The following is a 24,080-nucleotide window of genomic DNA, read 5'->3' as shown; positions in this document are numbered from 1 at the left end:
TCTATTCTATTTAAAAAAAAAAAAAAACTAGAAAGTTTTTGTCGTTCTCCAACAGCTCTTCCACTAGATGGCAGCCATTATTTAATGATGTTGTAGTATCAACCCATCATTATTTTTCCTGGCAAAGTTCCCCCCCCCACCCTTATATCGTTTCCTATTAATGCTCATGAATATGTTCAAAAGCTTATTTGCATTGCTAATAATAAAAATCCAGCCATATTATACTCACAGCAGCATTTTTAGCCGATACTTATCAAACACACACACACACATATATATATTTCTGTTTTAGGTCCGTGTGTTTACATTTTCTGTTGGTCAACATAATTATGACAAAGGACCCATACAGTGGATGGCCTGTGAAAATAAAGGTATTGTGGGTTTATATGGATGAATAAATGAATAAAGGCTTTATAACAAGCCACAGTTTATACTTATTTATTATGATAACGTTGTTGCTTAGTGCCCTCTGATTCTTTTAAGCCTATAAAGGAGAATATTTGCAGTTCAGGGTAAAAAGAGAGCAAACCACACTCCCTGATAGGACTGATGATGTTACCTAGTTGGGTAATGAAACATCTGCAAAAAAACAACCAAGCTCAGAGAGCATCAAGGACCCAACAGTCAACCTCCTCCTTCTCCTCCACTACTACTACTACTACTACTACTACTACTACTACTTCTTCTTCTTCTTCTTCTTCTTCTTCTTCTTCTTCTTCTTCTTCTTCTTCTTCTTCTTCTTCTTCTTCTTCTTCTTCTTCTTCTCCTCCTCCTCCTCCTCCTCCTCCTCCTCCTCCTCCTCCTCCTCCTCTTCTTCTCCTCCTCCTCCTCCTCTTCTTCTCCTCCTCCTCCTCTTCTCCTCCTCCTCTTCTTCTCCTCCTCCTCCTCGTCTTCTTCTCCTCCTCCTCCTCTTCCTCCTCTTCTTCTCCTCCTCCTCCTCCCCTCCTCCTCCTCCTCCTTCCTCCTCCTCTTCTTCTTCTCCTCCTCCTCTTCCTCCTCCTCCCCTCCTCCTCTTCTTCTCCTCCTCCTCCTCCTCCTCCTCCTTCCTCCTCCTCCTCCTCTTCTTCTTCTCTTCTTCCTCCTCTCCTCCTCCTCCTTCTCTTCTTCTTCTCCTCCTCCTCCTCCCCTCCTCCTCCTCCTCCTCCTCCCCTCCTCCTCCTCCTTCCTCCTCCTCCTCCTCCTCCCCCCCTTCTACACAAACCCCTCTTCCTTCTAGAACTGCTGATGTTACCTCAATGGGTCATGAAACGTCTACAAGGAAACAAGCAAGATCAGAGAGCACCAAGCTAAAATAACATTTTAATCCTAAGAACAATAGAATACTAATAAAGCAGGTAGCGAAATATGGAAAACCCGTATTTTCTCTTATGTATAAAATCAGGTTTGTGTCCTTTATTTACTATTTATGGACTTCATGTAGTCTTGTTAGTTCTGTATCCTCTCCCTTGCTAAATCGGAATATAAAGGCAAACTTAATGCTTGCATCATTAAAGGTACATTTTTACAGGTTTTATTTATGTGAAGAAGCTCACTTACAATTTATTGTAAATGATTGCCAATTTATTGGGAGACAAAAAAGTGTAGGAAAAAAATCACCAGGAAATTTACATGAGTGATTTTTAAATGTATATGGCTTCCGAATTTGAATTTCACCGTTTCTTCTGCTGTTGACTCCATGTTCGTAGTCCTAATATTTCTAGTGTTTCGCCTGGAAATCGACATTTCATTAAAACTCAAATTCCTGCATTTAAATTTTCTATTTCAGGTTACTATTATGAAATTCCTTCCATTGGCGCCATAAGAATAAACACACAGGTATGTTTGCATTTTTGCAGTAATTTATTGATCAGGAATGCCAGTTCTAAAGTAGAAGAAATTAAAATTCATCCATATACAATAGCTAGTAAAAAAAAAAAAAAAAAACCTCATATAAAGAATTGTTTGAGGGAAAAATATTGATCCATTGGTTTTGATAGGAACTGACCAATCAATCTTGTCACCCAATCCTGACAATTTGAGCTGAGAGAGAGGGAGTGGGTCTAGAACTCACAGTCTCCTGGTGATTGGCCCAAAGTCACCCAGCTGGCTTTCATGTCTAAGGAGGGACTAGAACTCACAGTCGCCTGGTGATTGGCCCAAAGTCACCCAGCTGACTTTCATGTCTAAGGAGGGACTAGAACTCACAGTCGCCTGGTGATTGGCCCAAGGTCACCCAGCTGGCTTTCATGTCTAAGGTGGGACTAGAACTCACAGTCGCCTGGTGATTGGCTCAAAGTCACTCAGCTGGCTTTCATGTCTAAGGAGGGACTAGAACTCACAGTCTCCTGGTGATTGGCCCAAAGTCACCCAGCCGGCTTTCATGCCTAAGGCGGGACTAGAACTCACAGTCTCCTGGTTTCTAGCCTGTTGCCCTCACCACTGGACTAAAGTGGCTTTCTTCTGAAATATTGACAATTAAATTTACTAAAAAAATAACTAAGTGCTATCTAAAGCAACAAAATGCATATTTCCTTAGATTATCTGAGAACATGGAACCAGATATTAAGCAAACATGATGTATTTGTTGTATATAACTGATAAGTTCCATCAAAATAAAGCAAAAAAAAATATTTTTTGTTATAATTTTACATGTAAAGGATAGCTGTTGGGCAGCCTTTTGTTAACATGGTGCCCATTCCTCCATGACATCCAGTCATATGTATTTGTTTAAATTTTTTCCACAAATATTTCTGCTCAACCAAGGCTGTTTGTAATATATTGTCAATAACAATGTTATTAATAGACTGTTGTGGCATCATCGATCTTGGGTTGTCTCATTAGACTTTTTTTTTAAAAAAATCACGCAACGCAAAATCTATGTTGGACCTCAAGTGCTTTTTTTGCATCCTTGTTAGCAACATACCCTTGCTAAATCAGATTATGAGGATAAACGTAATGTGTACATCACCAAAGGTGCATTTTTCTGTGCTTTTGTTTAGGTAAAGACCTTGTAATTGATTGCAAATTATTGCACACTTAATTGGGAGACCTTTGGAACGCAGAAATCATGGCACACGGCTCGGATCTTTGTATGACCAATCTAATCTCCCATTCTCTCTACTCATCCTATAACCGCGATGGCGAATCTATGGCATGCGTGTCCGAAGTGGCATGTGGAGCCATGTCACCTGGCACATGCAGCGTCGCCTGTTCCTCTTCCAGGTTTCTGTCATGCATGTGCTCGCGATGATTAGCTGGCCTTCGTGCCTATGGTAGTGCCGGAATCTGGAAGAGCTGTTCTTCCGTTTTCCTGCATGATCATGCACGCCGACTAGCTGATCATTGCGTGCACATGCGTGTCAGAAACCTAAAAGACTAGCTGGCCGGCACACACACATGTGCTGGAACCAGAAGTTCATTTTCGGGCGCGCATACGCCCTGGGCAACTCCTCTTCCAGGTTGCGGTCCAGACGAGAGCGCACGCACTCTCTTTTCGGTACTCGGTGCCGAAAAAGTTCGCCATCACTGTCCAAGAATATAAGTCGGTGTTGCTAGGTGCCAATTAAACGGGATCCCAAAAGAGATCCCAAAAGGGAGGAAAACATTGTGCAAAAATGTAGAGGAAGAAAAATTAAGGATTGTCGATCCGAAAGAGAAAAAGAGTCTGGATGGCGGGAGCAACAGTACCCAGAGACGGCAAAATAGAAGAGAAAGAAACGGAGGGAAAAAAGCCACAAAATACGAAGACCGACAGATATGACAATGATCTGTCTCTCACCCAATCTTTGCTTCTTTTTTTTCCCCCCAAACAGGAATATTTGGATGTTTTGGGCAGACCCATGGTAATGGCTGAGCAAAAAGCCAAACAAGTCCAATGGACCAACGTTTATTTGGATGCTCTGGTATGTGCAATTATGCGTATTTTGGACAGAAAATGGTTAGAAATGAAATGATTCATTGCACTAAAAGGTTGCGGCAGAAAAAAATCTTTACTCCCTTTGTCACGGTTGAAAGGAATTTCTTTAGCCGAGAGAGAGAGAGGGGGTGGGTGGGAGGGAGGGAGGGACGGAGAGAGGGAGAGGGAGAGGGAGAGGGAGAGAGAGAGAGAGAGAGAGAGAGAGAGAGAGAGAGAGAGAGAGAGAGAGAGATGATAGAGAGATATATAGACAGAAGGAGAGATATTGTAGATAGAAAAAGAGAGAGAGAGACTAGAGAGAGATAAAGATAGATAGATAGATAGATAGATAGATAGATAGATAGATAGATAGATAGATAGAGATTCATAGAGAGAGAGAGATGAGAGAGAGATAAATAGCGATGCATATATATATATATGTAGGTCTTTGGTTATTCGGGTCTTCTCCCATGTAAAATTGGAAGTGTCTTGGTGACGTTTCGACGAAGTCTCATTCGTCATCTTCAGGCTGGTGTTCTCGGCTTCGTGCTTCCAGGAGCAATGTGAGATCGCAGCTGTCTCTTCCTTTTAACTGTTAATCATCCAATCAGAGCACAGTGAAGCCCCTAACCAATCAGAACACACCTCCACCCAATCAGAACACAGCCAAGTTCCCACCCAATCAGCTCACACCCCCACTAGCAGTTAAAAGGAAGAGACAGCTGCGATCTCACATTGCTCCTGGAAGCACGAAGCTGAGAACACCAGCCTGAAGATGACGAATGAGACTTCGTCGAAACGTCGCCAAGACACTTCCAATTTTACATGGGAGAAGACCCGAATAACCAAAGACCTACATACAAACACCCGCGAAAACCTAGTTTCTGGGCCTTTTTTCTGCTGACAAACTGCAACTCTGTGTTGCTCTTTGGGAGAGTTGCAGTTGCAGTTTGTCAGCAGAAAAAAGGCCCAGAAACTTGTGAATGAGATTTCACAGAACCTAGGGCTGTAGAACAACTAAGTTTACGTAGGTAAAACCTGGCTAGAAAGAATATGCAGATAAAAGCCTACGAAAAAGGAAAATATATATATATATATATATATATATATATATATATATATATATATATATATATATATATATATGATAGAGAGATAGAGATAGATAGAGAAAGAGATAGAGAGAGAGAAATAAATAGAGATAGGTAAATAGAGTTATAGATTGAGAGAGAGAGAGAGATGAGAGAGATAAATAGTGACATATATATATATATATATATATATATATATATATATATATATATATATATATTTATATATTTATATATATATATGATAGAGAGATAGAGATAGATAGAGATAGATAGAGAAAGAGATAGATAGAGAGAGATGAGATCAGTGCCTGCAAAAATAAATGGGCAGACCAGTGCCTGCAAAAATACATGAGTAGATCAGTGCCTGTAAAAATAAATGGGTAGACTGGTACAACTCTGCAAGCAGTTAAAAGCCTGGTAGACCAGTACCTCTGCTAAATCCTAAAGAATTGTCACATGACCATCAAGCCACACCCACAAAATAAGCCACGCCCACAGAACTGGTAGTAAAAAAATTTAGAACCCACTCCTGTGAAGCACCCGCCACCTCTGGTGGCAAGGAGTTCCATGGATCGATTGTTCTCACTGTTGGGAAATTTCTCCTTCGTTCTAAGGTGGCTTCTCCTTGATTAGTTCCCATTGCTTTCGTTTAAATGACTCTGGTGCACAGATTGGGCAATTTAGCTGAAAGCTTTGGCTCTACATATTAAATCAGTATTAATTTCCTGCAACCCGCCCCCCTCCCCAATCCAATGCCTGACCTGATTTGCAAGCCAAGCATCCTTTGTTTAGCTTTGCTGAAGGCAGAACCACCTAACATTTTCCTGCTTGTTTAGTTATCTCTAATGTGAAACGTGTCAAATGCATAACTGTGCAGGAAATGACACCGATTTACAACACAGGTTGCAAGAATTGCAGCCGCAGCTATCAAAACCTTTTTGGCACTCGCTGAAAGGTGATAACACTGACGGACGCATTTAAACCCCCGATAGTGGTTATTGTAATATATGATTGTCGGCCTGGCCAGCTGAATTTCCATCTTTTCCTGTTGGCTTTACAATATAATATCTCTCTAATTTGTTTTCGGTGTGCTCTGTCCATTCTGAGCCAACCCTATCGAATAGGTCAGTCTTTTGCATCATTATAGTTCCGATGCTCAGAAGTTCAATGACCATCCTTTCTTGATTAGTGAATGGAGGCTTTACTGGAAATGTCCTGGAGAAAGTTGATATCTTTTCGACACATCCTGTTCTTAAATGTCAGCAAGGAGGGAAGGAAAACTGCACCAAAATCATTCTGTCCTCGTAATCATTCCCCCCCACCCATCCACACACACACACCATGAGTTCCAAAGAAAAGGAATATTTATTTGATCCTCGGCACTCAAAAGCGTGGGGGACGTGGTGGCTCGGACGCTGAGCTTGTTGATCGAAAGGTCGGCAGTTCAGCGGTTCGAATCCCTAGTGCTGCGTAACGGGGTGAGCTCCCGTGACTTGTCCCAGCTTCTGCCAACCTAGCAGTTTGAAAGCAGGTTAAAAAAATGCAAGTCGAAAAATAGGGGCCACCTTTGGTGGGAAGGGAACAGCGTTCCGTGCACCTTTGGTGTTGAGTCATGCCGGCCACATGACCACGGAGACGTCTTCGGGCAGCGCTGGCTCTTTGGCTTTGAAACGGAGATGAGCACCGCCCCCTAGAGTCAGGAACAACTAAGCCACATGTGTGAGGGGAACCTTTACCTTTACTAAAAAGCAGATTAAATTATATAAGTAAATTGATTATTGACTATATAATCAATATAGACTGATAAATAAATTGTTCTTCGGATGATCTAGTGCTGAGAATTGACTTTAGGACTGCTGTATTTTTCTCAAACTTAATGGCACACTTTTTTTAATCCCCCGGGTCATTAAAATAATGATTTCTGATTAGATAGATGAGGAGGTGATAAGCCACCTGGGAAAGCCAAGGGAAATCATCAAAACCATGAAAAAGCGAAAGTTAGAATATTTCGGACATAGGATGCCACACCCAGAAAAATACACCATACTTCACTTAATCCTCAAGAGAAAGGTTGAAGGCAAATGAGATCCAGGTAGAAGAAGAACCTCAAAATTTAAAGGACTGGTTTGAACAAAACTCAGCAGCACTTTTTTGTTGTGGTTGTTGATAAAAATAGGATCGCCAACATGATCGCCAATGTCCAATGACAAATATGGCACATGAAGAAGTATTAGATAGATAGATAGATAGATAGATAGATAGATAGATAGATAGAGCGAGAGAGAGGTAGAGAGATAGATAGAATGATAGAGAGAGAGGGATGATGGATGGATGAAATGATATAGATGAGAGAGAGAGAGAAATGATAGATAGATAGATAGATAGATAGATAGATAGAGCGAGAGAGAGGTAGAGAGATAGATAGAATGATAGAGAGAGAGGGATGATGGATGGATGAAATGATATAGATGAGAGAGAGAGAGAAATGATAGATAGATAGATAGATAGATAGATAGATAGATAGATAGATAGATGATAGATAGATAGATAGATAGATAGATAGATAGATGATAGATAGATAGATAGATAGATAGATAGATAGATAGATAGAGCGAGAGAGAGATAGAGAGATAGATAGAATGATAGAGAGAGAGGGATGATGGATGGATGAAATGATATAGATGAGAGAGAGAGAGAAATGATAGATAGATAGATAGATAGATAGATAGATAGATAGATAGATAGATAGATAGATGGATGGATGGATAAATAGATGGATGGATGGGTAGGTAGGTAGGTAGATAGATAGATAGCTGATAGAAATAGATAGATAGCTGATAACAGATAGATAGACAGACAGACAGACAGACAGACAGACAGACAGACAGACAAGCAGACTCATTTTTCTGGAGACCACAGAGTGGGATGGGGTGGGGTTTAACCCACCAAGATGGCAGATGTAGTATACAGAGGGACAGGCCTTCATCATGATGCCCCATTCATTCTCCTACAGATCGTGGAGACTGCAGTTTGTTTCCTTCATAAAAAAATGTTCCACATTATTTCACATTTTTTTTATATTCACAAATGACATTTTGGGAACTGAGTGTTTCGAATTGTGACTTCCATGTTCATGATTACGTTTTGTTTGCACTCTAAAACAGTTCTCTCTCTCTCTCTCTCTCTCTCTCTCTCTCTCTCTCTCTCTCTCTCTCTCTCTCTCTCTCTCTCTCTCTCTCTCTCTCTCTCTCTCTCTCTCTCTCTCTCTCTCTCTCTCTCTCTCTCTCTCTCTCTCTCATTGATTTCTAGGAACTTGGCTTGGTCATTTCGGGAACCTTGCCGGTCTTCAACTTTACCAAAGATCAAAATAACGTTCAGGTAAGCACCTCACACAATCCTGGGGTGACATAAAGCTTCCGTATGCCAACAATTAAGTAGCCTGACAACATGACATGGAAACAGGTTCATCCTCTCTGTAATGAGCTTGCAATACTACGCGTCTGTCAAGCGCCAGGGAAATTCAGGCAGTTCAAATGCCTGAAGAGCCTTGATGGTACAGTGGTCTAAGCACCCTGTTATTAACACAGCTGCCTGCAATTACTGCTGGTTCAAATCTCGCCAGGCTCAAGGTTGACTCAGCCTTCCATCCTTTCTAAGGTAGGTGAAATGAGGACCCGGTTTGTGGGGGCAATAAGCTGACTTTTTATAAATATACAAAAGGATGAAGGCTATTGCTTAACGCATTGTAAGCCGCCCTGAGTCTCCGGAGAACGGCGGCATATAAATCAAATTAAAAAAAAAATGAGTATAAAGATTTATTGCAAGCTTGAGTTCTCTACAAGAATCTGGCCAACTAACAGTCAAGGGAAAAGAGCGGGAGATAAGAAAGGCACTCTAGTTGGGATGGAGTTAGATCTCTTGCGGGCACGCAGGGATTCATGACTGATGATGTGTTTGACCCCTCCCTCGGGCTCAGCCTGGTCATCTCCTACAGCAAGGATGTCAAACTCCCGGCCCGCGGATGCCTCACATGTTGGCCACACCCTCACCCCATTTAGTGAAGGGGGAAAAAAAGTCCCGATACGTCACATGACACCGCCATGAGTTTGACACCCCTGACCTACAGCATCTCCATGCAGAAATAAATCCACATAAAATACATGGGATTTAACTTCGAGACCGCAGCTTCTATATTTTTCAACCCAAATGGACTGTGAAACAACTTTACAACGTATGATTTGGAAATCAGCCAAGTAGATTCGTACCTGCAGTCCAGTTTGCTGTGAATCATCAGGATTTGTTTGTTTATCTTTGTGTGAGAGAGAGAGAATGTGTTGGCAACTCCCTTCAGATTGTTGTGATATTCTGAGTATCTTGGATTAAGTATAGGTTACTCCTTTCTGGAGATTGGGAGAAGGCCACAACCAACTGGGCTGGTATTATTGGTAAATTGGTAAATAAGATGTTCTCATTATGAATGACATACAGTGAGACCAAAGAGATGCCTGGATACAGAGAGGGTTTCTTTCTTTCTTTCTTTCTTTCTTTCTTTCTTTCTTTCTTTCTTTCTTTCTTTCTTTCTTTCTTTCTTTCTTTCTTTCTTTCTTTCTTCCTTCCTTCCTTCCTTCCTTCCTTCCTTTTCTTTTTCTTTCTTTCTTTCTTTCTTCCTTTTCTCTCCCTTCCTTCCTTCCTTCTCTTGCTCCTTTCTTCTCTTCCTTCCTCATCCCTCCCTCCCTCCCTCTTTCTTTCTTTCTTTTCTCTCCCTACCTTCCTTCTCTCTCTCCTTTCTTCCCTCCTCATCCCTCTTTCTTTCTTTCTTCTTTCTCTCCCTTTCTTTCTTTTCTTTTTCTTTCTTTCTTTCTCTCTCTTTCTTCCTTTCTTTCTTCTCTCTCCTTTCTTCCCTTCCTTCCTCATCCCTCCCTCCCTCTTTCTTTCTTTCTTTCTTTTCTTTTTCTTTCTTTCTTTTCTTTTTCTTTCTTTCTTCCTTTTCTCTCCCTTCCTTCCTTCTCTTTCTCCTTTCTTCCCTTCCTTCCTCATCCCTCCCTCCCTCTTTCTTTCTTCCTTTCTTTCTTCCTTTTTTCTTTCTTTCTTTCTTTCTTTCTTTCTTTCTTTTTCCTTCCTTCCTTCCTTCCTCCTTCTCTTCCTTTTCTCTTTCTGTCTATCTGTCTTTCTTTCTTTCTTTCTAAGTCGAGAGACACATATACATTGTACGCACACTATCAAAGTAAAATGTAAGGCTTTCGCAAGACTTCAAATACTGTCGATTACTCGGCGTGCAAAATGTACACACCACAGGAGGAACCGTCGCCTGTCTCATTAACATCTGGGACACGCTAATTTCATCTTAATTATCTGTGACCTCCACAGAAAAGAAATTTGGCTTTACTCCTTCAAGTTAACGTTTTAATCATCTGAAAATAAATCTGTTTGTTTGATTTGTTGGACAGAACCAGTTGATCCTTGGCGTAATGGGAGTTGACGTGTCCCTAGAAGAAATTAAAAAGGTCACCCCTCGTTTTACTGTGAGTTTCCTCTATCATCCTTTAAAAACAAAACAAAAAAACCTTCTGCAGTAGCTTGGATCCTGTTCAAGTTTCTCTTCCAGTCTATCTAGTTCCATTGCCTGGAAGTCAAGGGAGGGAAAAAAAATGATTTCCTCTTTCCCCTATTTTTGCGGACATGACTTCTCCTAAATGCAAGACCTACTAATGTTCTACTCTCTTGTAGATGACTTGGAGATGATGGCTCTGTGCCACGGCTTTGAAAAACCGAGGACACAAAAGGAGCTCTTAACCTGATGATCCCTTCTGCTTCCTTTATAGCCGATGGTTTAGACGAGAGCAGTGATGGCTAACCTTTTTGCCATCGCATGCCAAAAGCAGGGGGAGCGTCAAGCACGCACACCCATAATTCAATGCGCCCGACCTCTCCCCCTGCTTTTGGCATATGATAGCACCGCGGGCCCGGTAGGCCCGTTCACCCTCCCCAGGCTCCAGAGGCTTTCTTGGAGCCTGGGTAGGGCGAAAACTGCCTTCCCACCCCGGAGGCCGGAAACAGCCCATTTCCTGACTTCTGATAGGCCCAGAAGGCCCAACGCTTGCATGCCCACAGATATGTCTCTGGGTGCCACCTGTGGCACACATGCCATAGATTCGCCATCATGGGACTAGAGCATTATTTCAACCCATACGCAATCTCAACTTTTGCACCGAATGGCCCCTTCCCTTTACATAACATGTCATGTTCGTATGAACGGGGGTTCATATAATGGGTTTTTTTTTTTCTTGTAGGAATCACGTTGGAACAAAAACGGAATTAGCTTCATTTCCAGGGATTATTTCATTGTCTTTTTCTGGGGCTATAGCGAACGATATTAGAACGTCCTGAAATGTTTTGCTGCCACATTTATTTATTTTTTTTAAATTCCCAGTTGGGTCATCTCTGGATAGGTCCAGCGCGGCTGAGGAGCATAGGTCTTGTAATTTGCAAAAAAAAAAGTTATATGCATTTAATGTTAGCGTTTAAGAGATGTTACAATTCCATAGTCAGTACGGGCAGTCCTCGACATACGATCACGACGGGGCCCCAAATTTCTGTGACTAAGCGAGGCAGCTGTTCAGTGAATTTTTGCCCCCGTTTTACGACCATCCTTTGCCATAGCTTGTTAAGTGAATCACTGCAGTTATTTAAATTAGCAACACGGTTGTTAAGTGAATCTGGCTTTCCCCCATTGACTTCGCTTGTTATTATTATTATTTATTCAATTTATATACCGCCCTTCTCCTAGTGGACTCAGGGCGGTGCACAGCCAAAACTAAAATACATAACAATACAAAATTTAAAATTAATTAAAAGAATTATATACTTTGGCCCGAATTAAAACAATGCGAATTAAAACCCATTTACAGATTAAAACTAAACAATTAATAACCATTAAAAACTAAAAAAGGGGGCGGGGTTCACGCCAGCCCTGCTTGCTGGAAAAGAAGAGTTTTCAGGGCACGGCGAAAGACCCGGAGATCCGATATCCTTCTTATCTCCGGGGGCAAATCGTTCCAGAGGGCGGGGGCTGCCACAGAGAAGGCCCTCCCCCTGGGGGTCGCCAGCTTGTTAGAAGACCCCGGGATGCTGCAACCGTCATAAATATCAGTCAGTTGCCAAGGGTCTGAATTTTGAACACGTGAAGCCTGGGGGATTCTGCAAGGGTCATACGTGTGAAAAACGGTCATAAGTCCCTTTTCCCAGAGCTGTTGTAACTTGGAATGGCCGCTACGCAAACTGTTGTAAGTGGAGAACCATCTGCATGGTTAGAGCATCCAGCTTTTCTGAAATGCAACGACAGGGACCAATGCATCATAGTTACATTTCTTTTCTTTTAACAGCTGTGTCCCAACGGTTATTATTTTGCCATTGATCCCAATGGTTATGTGCTGCTTCATCCAAATCTTCAACCAAAGGTATGGGATATCTTCTGGTTGCCGTTTATTTCAATTTTAGTTGTTTTGCAAAAGACGTTTGAAAAGATCGGTAATCCCTCAAGATTTTCAGTTTTCCCTGGTCACCTTCGGTGCACGCGGCTTGGATTTTATACTCTGAAGTGAAATGTCCATCTTTCCGTTCGCTAAAATGGACCAATGCAGAAGGGTAAAAATCCTACCTAAGACTTTCCGTGCTCGAAGTAACTGAAATCACAATACTGGTAGCGGCCAAAATTGTGGAAACCTTTTGGGAAAAGGTGTATTTTCTAAAACTAGCTAATAACACCCCTTTTTTTTGAGAGTAGTGCCATAAAATTATATATCAATGGAAAGATAATTTAATCAAGAATGTCATGCAATAACTTTTATGAAGGATTTGCTATTGGAATAGCAGTTACAGTATAAAGAAGGAAAGTGAAACACGTAGAAAAAACGAGATATACAAGAATGATCACCCTAAAAAAAACGAGATATACAAAAATCATCACCCTAGAAAAAACGAGATATACAAAAATCATCACCCTAGAAAAAACGAGATATACAAAAATTATCACCCTAGAAAAAACGAGATATACAAAAATTATCACCCTAGAAAAAACGAGATATACAAAAATTATCACCCTAGAAAAAACGAGATATACAAAAAATTATCACCATGTCAGTTAATACTTAGTTGGGTAACCTTTAGCATGAATGACGGCCTTACAACATCTTCCCATGGAGTGAACCAAGTCTTTGAGTTCTGCAGCTGTTATTATGTGAAACCAAGATTGAATGATGGCTTCTATTAACTGGGTTTTATTGCTGGGTCACTTCTGATTAACATGTTCTTTTAGTCGGCTCCAAGGGTGAAATTCAGCAGGTTCTGACAGGTTCTGGAGAACCAGTAGCGGAAATTTTGAGTAGTTCGAAGAACTGGAAAATACCACTTCTGGCTGGCCCCTTGAGTGGGGTGGGAATGGAGATTTTGCAATATCCTTCCCCCAGGAGTGGGGTGGGAATGGAGATTTTGCAGTATCCTTCTCCCAGGAGTGGGATGGGAATGGAGATTCTGCAGTATCCTTCCCCTGCCATGCCCACCACGCCATGCCCACCAAGCCACACCACGCCCACAGAACCGGTAGTAAAATAATTTGAATTCCACCACTAGTCGGCTCCATAGATTTTCAATTGGGTGAAGGTCTGGGCTATTCCCAGGCCATTCCAGCAGTGGAATAGGATTCTCTTGAAACTCCAAAAAAAAAAGTGGTGTTATTATTCATCAAACCTCAAAAATACAGTTTTCCCAAAAGGTTTCCACAATTTTGGCCACTACTTTATGTACATTGCTTTGATTTCAAGATCTAAAGAGAGACTGTTTTGTATTTCTTCAGTTTGTTCTCCATTTTCTTTGGTTTTTATGGCCCAATACCTTATTTTTATTTTATTTTTAAAAAATCTTTTTTGTGTACATGCTGAAACTGAGTCTTGCAATGTGTATGTCCGTTTGCCTGTCCTCTCTATATTTAACGTACCTAGAGTTATTATGCGGACCAGCTTACATCTTTAGTAAACTCTACTGTGCCTCCTTTACATTCACTCTTTATGTTTTTTAAAAAACTTGTCTGAGTAGTTCTTAAACTCAACAACATGTACCATAGAATGAGCTTTTAATTTATAGCCTTGTCTGTAGTTTTTATTCCCCAAACAACAAATTATCACTGTTCCTGAAACTCTTGACAAGGCTTTTGAAAAATGACCTAATTTTTTTTTTTCCACTGCCTTAAAAATTCACAGCAAAACACAGTTCTGCAATTGGTTTGTTTGGCTTACAAACAATTTACATCAACTTCTATTTATCTTTTGTTTTTTAAAAAAATCTCACTCGGTTTAATAGTACTTACATCCAAGTCATTGTGGTAGTCTTGTGGTCCTTTTTCTCTTGAAACTATTATTAAAATAAAACCCTAACCCTAAAATTTCTGTTAAAAAAAAACAAAAACCCTTTATTAAACTGAATGATCTGGTTTGTGGGTCAGGCTATTAAAATATAGTTATGTAGTATTGAAATACGGCTACAATTACTCGAGCTGGTAGAGTAGGCCGTGTTGTAAAAATAGACGTCCTTTTGCTTAGAGGTTTATTTATTTACTTTTTAATTGGATGCCTTAAATTTGATCTCATCATTGAGGGCGGGAGACTCCCGTCCACAATTAGCTCAGGTCTTTTAAAACAGGGAATTATTTTAAAATAAGCTCTTGCGGAGGGCCAGGGAGACTTGATAAATAGGGCTGGAAACGGCGCATGGCTTCACAAACAGAATGGGGTGTGGGAAATGTAACACCCCTGTGGTTGTGTTGATTTCGAAGGCACCGTCCCTTGTGGCAAAGCACCGAGTGAAAATGCCCTCAGGGAATAAAACAAGGCATAGATGCCCAAGCAGAACTAATATTTACAAATTACTATGAAACTGAAGGAAAGTATTATTTGGTAACCGGCTAGAGATTCTTGCTAGTCGGTAATTTAATACTGGCTATTCAGTACTGGTTAGGGAAATAACCTGATCCCAGCTCCCCTCTTCCTGTTGAAGAGCCAGCTAACAGGATTTTAGGAAAATTGGGTTTTTGGTCCTGAGTTGCTGGATCGAAGTGCACAAAGAGAGGAAGCGCACAATCACACTTATAAATTTTCATCCTGTTAGGGTTGCAGGCAGGGGTGAAATGCTCCCGGTTCGGATCAGATTCCCGATCCGGTAGTGATGGTGGTGGGTGGTTCGGAGAACCGGTAGCAAAAATCCCTGCCCCGTGGCCATGGTGGGGGTGGCCAGGGGTGTGACAGGCAGCAGTCGGCCTCCTCCACCCACCCACCCCGGGAGCAAAAATGGGTTACGGGGGAGGGCACCACACACCCCCGTGCCCCATTTTGGGCCTAGTAGGCCTCCCTGCAGCCTTCTGGGAGCATAAACGGGCCATGAGGGGGGTACACTTCACCCCCATGCCCTATTTTGGGCCTAGTAGGCCTTCCTGCAGCCTCCTGGGAGCAAAAACGGGGTGCATAGGGACTCTTGGAAGGGGTGGGGGTCAGTCAGCAATTTAACAACCGGTTCACCCAAACCAACCCGAACCGGCTGAATCCCACCACTCATCTATCTGTCCTCATTGCCCAGATAGCAAAATATTCTCTCTATTGAGTACTTTCCAACCTTCAGTTGGAATGAAAGATGTCTTGTCGAAGTTTGGTCTGAGAGGTCTAGGACAACTCACCAACTTGCCGTGGGACAAGAGTTACACTAATATCGAAGAAATAGTAGAACAGAATCATTCAAGAAAGGATGCCAAAGCAGGGAGAAAATGAAACGTGAATGACAAAATTTAAAACATTTTTAGAATTATTTTAAATAGTTAAATTGAATGGCTGAATTGTTCCCTCAGCGAGTTGTTCCGTGGCGAGCTGGCCGCGGCAAATTGGCCATGAGTTGGCTGCATCGAGTTGTCCCATTCTGGATCGGATTGCCAAATGGCTCAGAGTTTTCTTAGATTAGAAGAACGAGGATTATTAGAATTAATAAAAAACGGTTGCTATGTGGAAACATTGTATGAATCGATGCTGTTCTGTTGCTTTAGCACATTGGTGTGGGCATCCCCAAAATTAAACAAAGGAGACCCTATACCCAGGTAACTATGAATGGAGGTGACTAATAGTGTGGACAAAGCTATTTAGATGCCTGGGAGAACTCTTAAAATGGTTGTGTAAACCAGCAATTTTTCTCTTAACGCATGAAGCTCGCAAAATTAAGTGTTGATGCTTTTAGGAGACGTTCCTTGAAGTGAGAGCATCCGTCTATTCAGTTGAATTCATGCTTTATTCTTTTCAGAGAAGCCTCAAAATATAGCAGTTTAATTATTGTGACGTTGAAGAATGCAAGGTTTATGTTTGAAACTGACCATTGGTAGAATTCTAAGTTATTTCAAGAATTTCAAATGCACCCTTGTGACTTTTTTTTGACAATCTCTGCAGTCGAGTGAAATCTGTGAGGCTTAATTAAGTATTGACTAACTTAAACCCCATTAATTTCAACAGGATTGCTCTTGTAAGCATGGTTAGCTCTTGAAATCTGTATGGGTGACTTCCTTATAGTTTGGTTTTCTCTGACGATCTTGTCTTGTACAGATGGTCCTCGACTTACAATCACAAACGAGCTTGAAACTTCTGTTGTTCAGTGAGACATTTGTTAAGAGAATTTTGTCCCATTTTACGACATTTCTTGCCTCGGTTGCTAAGGGAATCACTTCCGTTGATAAGTGAGTAACCCGGTGGCAAAGTGAATCTGGCTTCCCCATTGACTTCGCTTGTTCAGAAGGTGATCACATCACTTTGGGACGGTCATAAATATGAACCAGTTACCAAACATCTGGATTTTGGTCACATGGTGGTGCTGGAAAGGTCATAACTGTGAAAAACAGGTCATAAGTCACTTTTTTCAGTGCCGTTCAGTGGTGGGATTCAAGTAATTTAACAACCGGTTCCCTGCCTTAATGATTTCTTCCAACAACCAGTTTGTTAAAGTGCTCAGAAAGTTAACAACCGGTTCTCCCGAAGTGGTGCGAACTGGCTGAATCCCACCACTGATGCCTTTGTAAATTGGAATTCACTAAATTCACTAAACGAACTATGTAAGTCAAGGGCTAGCTGTATACATAACACCTGCCTTGTTTCTGCCATCTGCATGCATGTCAGCATTTTATTTATCTATTGTTTGTGTTTGGGCAATGCTTGGCACAAAAGGTTTATGATTTGCAAATGTGACATCGCTGAAAACATGAAAACATGTCATTGCCATTTTTCCCCCCAGTTCTGTTGATCTGAGTTGATTCATTTCACTGCCAGATTTAACAGTCACTTGTTTGGATAAACAATGTTAGCAACTGTAATGTCACAGCAGGATGTTACAAGTAATCGGCATTGCTTAAAATTTCTCTGCTTGAATATTCTCATATCTAAGATACGATATATCATATATAATAACTTAAATGCTCTTTATGAAAAACTTCTGTTCTGACCCAGCAAGAAAACAGACTCCTTGTCATGAAAAAAACCCTTTTTATTTACCTCTTGTGAATTAATGGCATTCACCCACCAAAAAGCCCAGGCATTAGTCCTTCAAGGAGTTAACTGCAGTAACAGACCTTATCAGTTCCTTGAGATAATTGCAAGGCTGTGAGCTCCCAGCCGAAATGCTGCAAATTAAGTTCTGGCAAGAAGTCTTTGCGGCACGAAACGCAATTAGCAGAATCTTCAGAAATACAAACGGTTGTCTCCTATGACAACCACTCCCCTTTCCTTCTATTTATTCCCCAGCCAGGGAGGGGCCATTCAGCGTCCACATATGCTTTGCTTCCCGAGTCGACTCCTTGTCCTCTGTTGTTCTCCTCTCCTAACTGCTGTGCGCATACGTGCATCTGGAACAGGCCCCAGCTGTTCTTCCTCCTCACTCATCTCAGCCTCCAAAGGCAGCTGCCTCTCTGGTGGCTGGGAAATGTCAGATGGCCCTGGTTCTATCTCTGTGCCCGACACAGAGGATCCATCAGAGCCTTCCCCAAACTCCAGAACTGGCCCAAGTTCTTCCCCAACCTCCTCATTGTCCGAGTCTGCTGCCAGCTCCACAGGCAGCTGGCGGGCCACAAGAACATCAACAAAATTGAAGACATAGTCAATCTAGTAAAGTAGATTCTATATTTGGTTCCTGAAGAATATCAGTAGCTAATTTTTTTCCCAGCAAGCTGGGATTGTAGTGAAACTACGTGCAGATGAATCTTTTTAATAAAGATTTTCAGAATTGAACCAATTTTTAATCTGCAAAATTCATTTTCTTTAACTGAAGAAAAACATTTCTATTCTTTTTTTAAAAAAAGGCTTCCTTTTTGTCAATCCTGTCCCTTTTATTTCAAAATTGAGTCAGTTTCCACCTTCGTATAATGAAGTCTTTGATTTCTGATGTTCCTGTTTGGAAATAAGATATCATTATTATTATTATTATTTTCTTCTAATACATACATTGTGTCTGTTTCTTTGCTTGCATTTTCTGGATGTAAAATGTTTTGAATTTTATTTAGAGCGAGGGAGAAGTCTCCAGATATTTCCTCATCATGAAACCAAGCAAATTAATTCCTGTTTCCCCAGTTGTCTCTCTCCTTTTGAATAAATCAATGATGCTTTTTAACTGAGCCTATTTCATAGTGTCTATATGGACGTATAGTTTCCTTGGTCGCCATGTGGAAGTAATGCCTTCATTGGTATTTTAGATTTTTTTTTATTTAACTATTTAACCTGATTTATAGCCCTGAAATTATTTGATAATATTTATTTAAAACAGTAACACAGTTTGACTCTGCTTAGCTTCTGAACCCAGAGATGTTTTCCCAAATATTATCAATCCTGAAACTTCTTTCTTTCTTTCTTTCTTTCTTTCTTTCTTTCTTTCTTTCTTTCTTTCTTTCTTTCTTCCTTCCTTCCTTCCTTCCTTCCTTCCTTCCTTCCTTCCTTCCTTCCTTCCTTCCTTCCCTCCCTCCCTCCCTCCCTCTCTCCCTCTCCTTCCTTCCTTCCTTCCCTCCCTCCCTCTCCTTCCTTCCTTCCTTCCTTCCCTTTCTTTCTTTCTTCCTTCCTTCCTTCCCTCCCTCCCTCCCTCCTTTCTTTCTTTCTCTATCTTTCTTTCTTTCATCCATCCATCCATTCATCCATTCATCCACTTTCTATATCAATCTTCTATATCTTCTGCAGAGATCTTTCTCTGTAGTAATTCCAGTTTAAATCTAAAGAGTACATGTAATTGTAATTGTACTGGTTCTACAGAAAGGTAAGTAATTTTAGATGGATGAGTGCCGTTAGTTTTAGATTCTCATCAAAATATGTTTATTCTATGCTGCTTTGAAATCTTCTTCAGAATCCGAAATCTCAGGAACCTGTGACTCTGGATTTTCTGGATGCAGAGTTGGAGAATGACATTAAAGTTGAGGTATGTTGCAGTGATCGTTTGAGATTTTCCATGAAGACAAGTTAGTTCTGAAGCAAACACAAAGGTTGGCAGCCATCTTAGGCATTTGGGGCTCTGGGTTTTTTTATAACATCTGTTTTTTCTTTTGTGCCTCATGATGGACCAGTATCCTTAAGACAAGCAGCCTTCAGAAGAAATCTGTAGGAATATTTTGTCATGAAAGAACTAGGCAAATGTCCTAGCTGTCCTCCAGATTTCAACCGAAAATTTAGGGAAGAGGGGGAGTTTCAAAAATTAAGATGGAGGGCACAACACTGTGACCAAAATTTAGTCCTTTCAAGTGACAGTAACACATGAACTAAGGGATGGACTTTGATTATGAGCCCAATCTGCCATCTTGAAGTTTTTGACTTCCTTACCCTGGACACTCCGATAGGCAATATTAATAAGATTGTTATCCAGTCAACTTTCATGATCTCACAAGCAATCATTCCTAACCATAACTTATACAAAGAGTTGGATTGCAATTGTTTTGCCTCCTGAAGTTTTATCTGTTTGGCTATATTAGCATATCACCATATTGTAAATGGTGCTCTTTTTTTAGCCAATACAGGGACAAATAAAGGGGGGAAAGTCATAAAAACATATATAAAGAATGTAACAACAAAGCTTTAAACCTGATGTGGAATGAGTGATTTTTAGGGTCTTTCTAAGAGGTTTCAAGAATTTAGATACATTCAAAGGTAACAGAGGAAGGAATGGGACTTCAGCGAAGATTTCAAACAGTTCCTGTAAAAGACATCAGATATTGATTAAATCCGTGGCTCAATTAATTGGTTGGGAAGAAGAGAAAATAGAATCAGAAATAGATGAACTATATAGAATAAATTCCCTATTTGCGTTGAGAAAACTAACATAATCAAAGTTCACTTTGTAAGAAGAAAAACAACAACTAGATATTATGGACTTGGTCATGGAAGATTTTCCCATCTAATAATGGACATTGAGCTATGACTAAAAACAGGTAATCATTTCTTGTTGTCCCTGAAAATCAATGACAATATTCAAAGGTTCTTTGATTATCACATTTGATTAATGTTTATGAAAACATTTCTTCTTTTAGCATTTAGAAAATGGTCAGAAGGAACAATGATTAGAATAGCACTAGCAATAGCCCTTAGATTTATATACCACTTCACAGTGCTTTCTCTAAGAGGTTTACAGAGTCAGCATATTGCCCCCCAACAATCTGGGCCCTAATTTTACCTACCTCGGAAGGATGGAAGGCCGAGTCAACCTTGAGCCAGTCAGGATCGAACTGCTGGCAGTGAGGAGTCAGTTAGCCTACAATACTGCATTCTAACCACCACACCACCAGGGCTTAAAATAGCAATAACAATAGCATTTAGACTTATATACCGCTTCACAGTGCTTTACAGCCCTCTCTAAGCAGTTTACAGAGTCAGCCCATTGCCCCCGAACAATCTGGATCTTCACTTTAATGATCGCGGAAGGATGGAAGACTGAGTCATCCTTGAGCCGATCAGGATCGAACTCCTGGCAGTGAGCAGTGAGTTAGTCTTCAATACTGCATTGTAAAGAAATATGCAGTGACTTCTTAATTTTCTTAATTTGTAGATTCGGAAAAAGATGATTGATGGTGAAAGTGGCGACAGGACCTTTCAAACGCTGGTCAAATCTCAAGATGAGGTGAGAATACAAAGATTTGCTTTCGGAGAAAAAAAATAAGTTGGCTAAATGGATGTAAGACAAAATAGCAGAAAGTTAAGGCTCTAATAGTCTAATAGGCCAGAGTTAGAAAATTAGAAACCGGCTCATGGCAGGGGCTCATAGGGAACAAAAATACAAAATTCCTCTTCCATCCAAGCCTATCCTTTAACTATTCCCCAAATACAGGTAGTCCTCAACTTACGACAGTTCATTTAGTGACCGTTCAAAGTTACAACAGCACTGAAAAAAGGTGACTTATGACCGTTTTTCACACTTACGACTGTTGCAGCATCCCCAGGGTCACGTGATCGAAATTCACGTGCTTGACAACTGACTCATATTTATGACAGTTTCAGTGTCCTGGGGTCCCATTTGGCGACCTTCTGACAAGCAAAGTCAATGGGGAACCCGCATTCATTTAACAACCGTGGAGCTAACTTAACTGCAGTGATTCACTTAACAACGGTGGCAAGGAAGGTTGTAAAATGGGGCAAAATTCACTTAACAACCATCTTGCTTAGTAACAGAAATGTTGGGTTCAATTAGGGTTGTAAGTCAAGGACTGCCTGTATATGTACGTTTTACTAGTTCCCATCTCTTGGGGAAGTTTTCACGCTAACATTTGTGAGGTTGCAAGAAGAAAATAAAATATTATTGAGTGACTTCCTCCCATCCTACTTAAAGCATATACGTATAGATCAAATCAAATAATTTTGATTGCAAACTTTGCTCACAGCTAAGTGAACACCGAAAGCTTCTTTGGGGACCAAAAAGACAGAATCTTGTTAATGTTTAAACTGCTTACGGATACAATTAAGACACCTGTTATAACTTTCTGAATATTATTAGGAAACCCACAATGCTGCTGCTGAACAATTCTTATCTTTTTATAGAAATCATTGTTTCTCGTTATAATACTACTCTATGCTACCGGGAGCCAGGAGTTGTAGTGATAAATGATGAAAACTGAATAACTCCATTCTTTTGGGATGTATTAACGCTGATTAAATCTTTGCCGAGCGTCAAGAGACCTTCTAAAATTCTCCATTGTATTACCCGCTCCATTCATTCCGTTCTGTAATTAAATGCGCTGAAATGTTCAGATTAATTTTTGCAACGCCGTGACCAAGCTTGCGTTTATCCTTCAAAGAATGTGAGTCGTAATGATCCTAAAAGAGGAATGAACAATACCAGGTCAATTTTCACCTCTCTGATCTTTAAAATTGCATCTGGGATCATTGGTCCCGAATGGCCAGAAATAATATTGACTGGAAATTGACTAAAGCAATGCAATTGTTCAGATCAGATCTTTTCACAGGACTGCAGACAGAAGCATCCTTAGTGTTGTGTTAATTTTTTGGAATGATAAATTCAGCATCACAATGGAAGCTCCACCCCACTTGGACTTGATTGCCTGCCCCTGTCACCTGTGATTGTGGCTAATTCAGTAATGAAAATAGGAGAAAGTTACAGAAAGAGCAACCTGCTTTAGGGGTTGGTGAACTGTATTTTAGATGCTGTCAAGAACTGGGGAAATCAGGAGATTAGGATAGTTCAAATGAGCATAAAGATTTATTGTAAGCTTAAGCTCTTTGCAAGAACCTGGCCAACTAACAGTTAAGAAAGGCATTCAAAATGGGCTAGCCTTGGATTTCTTGCAGGCACGCAGCGACTCGTGACTGATGACATGTTTGACCCCTCCCTCATGCTCAGCCTGGGCACCTCTTACATCTGCTTTCAGTAACATAAACCTCATCAACCTCAGTCACATTAATGTTTCTAGACATCTTTTATTTCAATTATTATTGATTGGAGTCTGTTGTGAAGTTTCCGAAAGATGCCCTAATTAATTCATGAGCCATGAGCCGAACTTCAAAAGAAATACAGTCATATTAGGAGCACCATTTCGGCAATATTCGGATGCAGTTAGAACTAATCCCATGTAGATTTACATTCTCCTATGACCCTGTCTCTCCCCTCCTCTCTGGCCATGTCATAAATCACATTCTCCAATTAACCACTTTGGCTGGCTGTGAAATCCAACACCCTCCTTCTGACTGCGGTCAGGAAGAATGTATGGAATGCACTTCAGTTAGGGAAATCAATCAGCTCTATCAGTTCTCCCTCCCTCCTGCTCATGGCAACTTGAAAGATTTGCAAGTTGACATCCGTCTTGGCTGAAGAAGACTGTCCATCTTGAAAAAAATAATCAATTGATTCCCCCCCCCAAAGTTCCATATACAAACAATAGTGGGAAACACAGCATCACATTGAACAATGTGAACAGTCAATCTGATTTTTCTACATTTATTAAACCACTTTCCAAAATAGAAATCTGCAAATTAGCCTCTGAAAGAATTATGGGTTTTGTCTTAATGGGCTGAAATATAATGATTGTTTGTTCACTTTTCAGCAAAGTTTGAGTCTTGAATCATGTGGTGTGTTTAAGCTTTCCTGAGAACATTGATAAGATGTTGGAATTCATTGTTGGAATGTATTTCTATGCAACAACTTCAGTAGTATTCAGTAGACTAGATGGCAGTGTTTACAAGTTTAGTTCTATGCTCTTTTGTTCTAAGTAGAGTTTTCTGTTTCCTGGTAGAGTTAAACAGTTGAGCAGTAAAGCACATGGTGACTATCCTTTATGTGCTCTGTGGTGCTATATATAAACAGAATTTCTAACATAAAATGATCTTTCTGGCCAATTCTTTTGCAGCGCTATATTGATAAAGGCAACAGAACGTACACATGGACTGCGGTGAATGGCACGGATTACAGGTAACCAATTAGGGATATATTTTTTTCAAAACAAACAAACAAGGTTAAAATACCATTGTTCCTAACATTTCAAGAGTAAAAGTATCCTATAATATCTGTTGGATGGCTAGCTTGTTTGGCAACCTTCTGAAAAACAGGATGAAAATCAAGGTAGA

At 40.6% G+C, this 24,080-nt stretch overlaps 1 protein-coding gene across 4 annotated transcripts in view; it reads left to right on the top strand.

The window, feature by feature from the left end:
* CACNA2D1 (calcium voltage-gated channel auxiliary subunit alpha2delta 1) overlaps positions 1-24,080 on the top strand; it is a 335,884-nt gene that overhangs the window by 264,502 nt on the left and 47,302 nt on the right. For 2 of the 4 annotated variants that reach the window (XM_087873413.1, XM_087873412.1), the window contains exons 13-22: positions 293-371; positions 1,766-1,815; positions 3,792-3,881; positions 8,278-8,346; positions 10,416-10,490; positions 12,351-12,425; positions 16,049-16,099; positions 19,366-19,437; positions 21,055-21,126; positions 23,864-23,925. In XM_087873413.1, the coding sequence (XP_087729539.1) occupies positions 293-371; positions 1,766-1,815; positions 3,792-3,881; positions 8,278-8,346; positions 10,416-10,490; positions 12,351-12,425; positions 16,049-16,099; positions 19,366-19,437; positions 21,055-21,126; positions 23,864-23,925 (695 nt within the window). The remainder of the gene's footprint in view (positions 1-292; positions 372-1,765; positions 1,816-3,791; positions 3,882-8,277; positions 8,347-10,415; positions 10,491-12,350; positions 12,426-16,048; positions 16,100-19,365; positions 19,438-21,054; positions 21,127-23,863; positions 23,926-24,080) is intronic. The other 2 variants (XM_087873415.1, XM_087873414.1) reach the window with 1 other exon arrangement.

The sequence above is a fragment of the Pantherophis guttatus genome, chromosome 7, assembly GCF_059756535.1.
Source record: "Pantherophis guttatus breed Tessera chromosome 7, ASM5975653v1, whole genome shotgun sequence".
Taxonomy (NCBI): domain Eukaryota; kingdom Metazoa; phylum Chordata; class Lepidosauria; order Squamata; family Colubridae; genus Pantherophis; species Pantherophis guttatus.
This window is presented reverse-complemented; position numbering and strand designations above follow the sequence as displayed.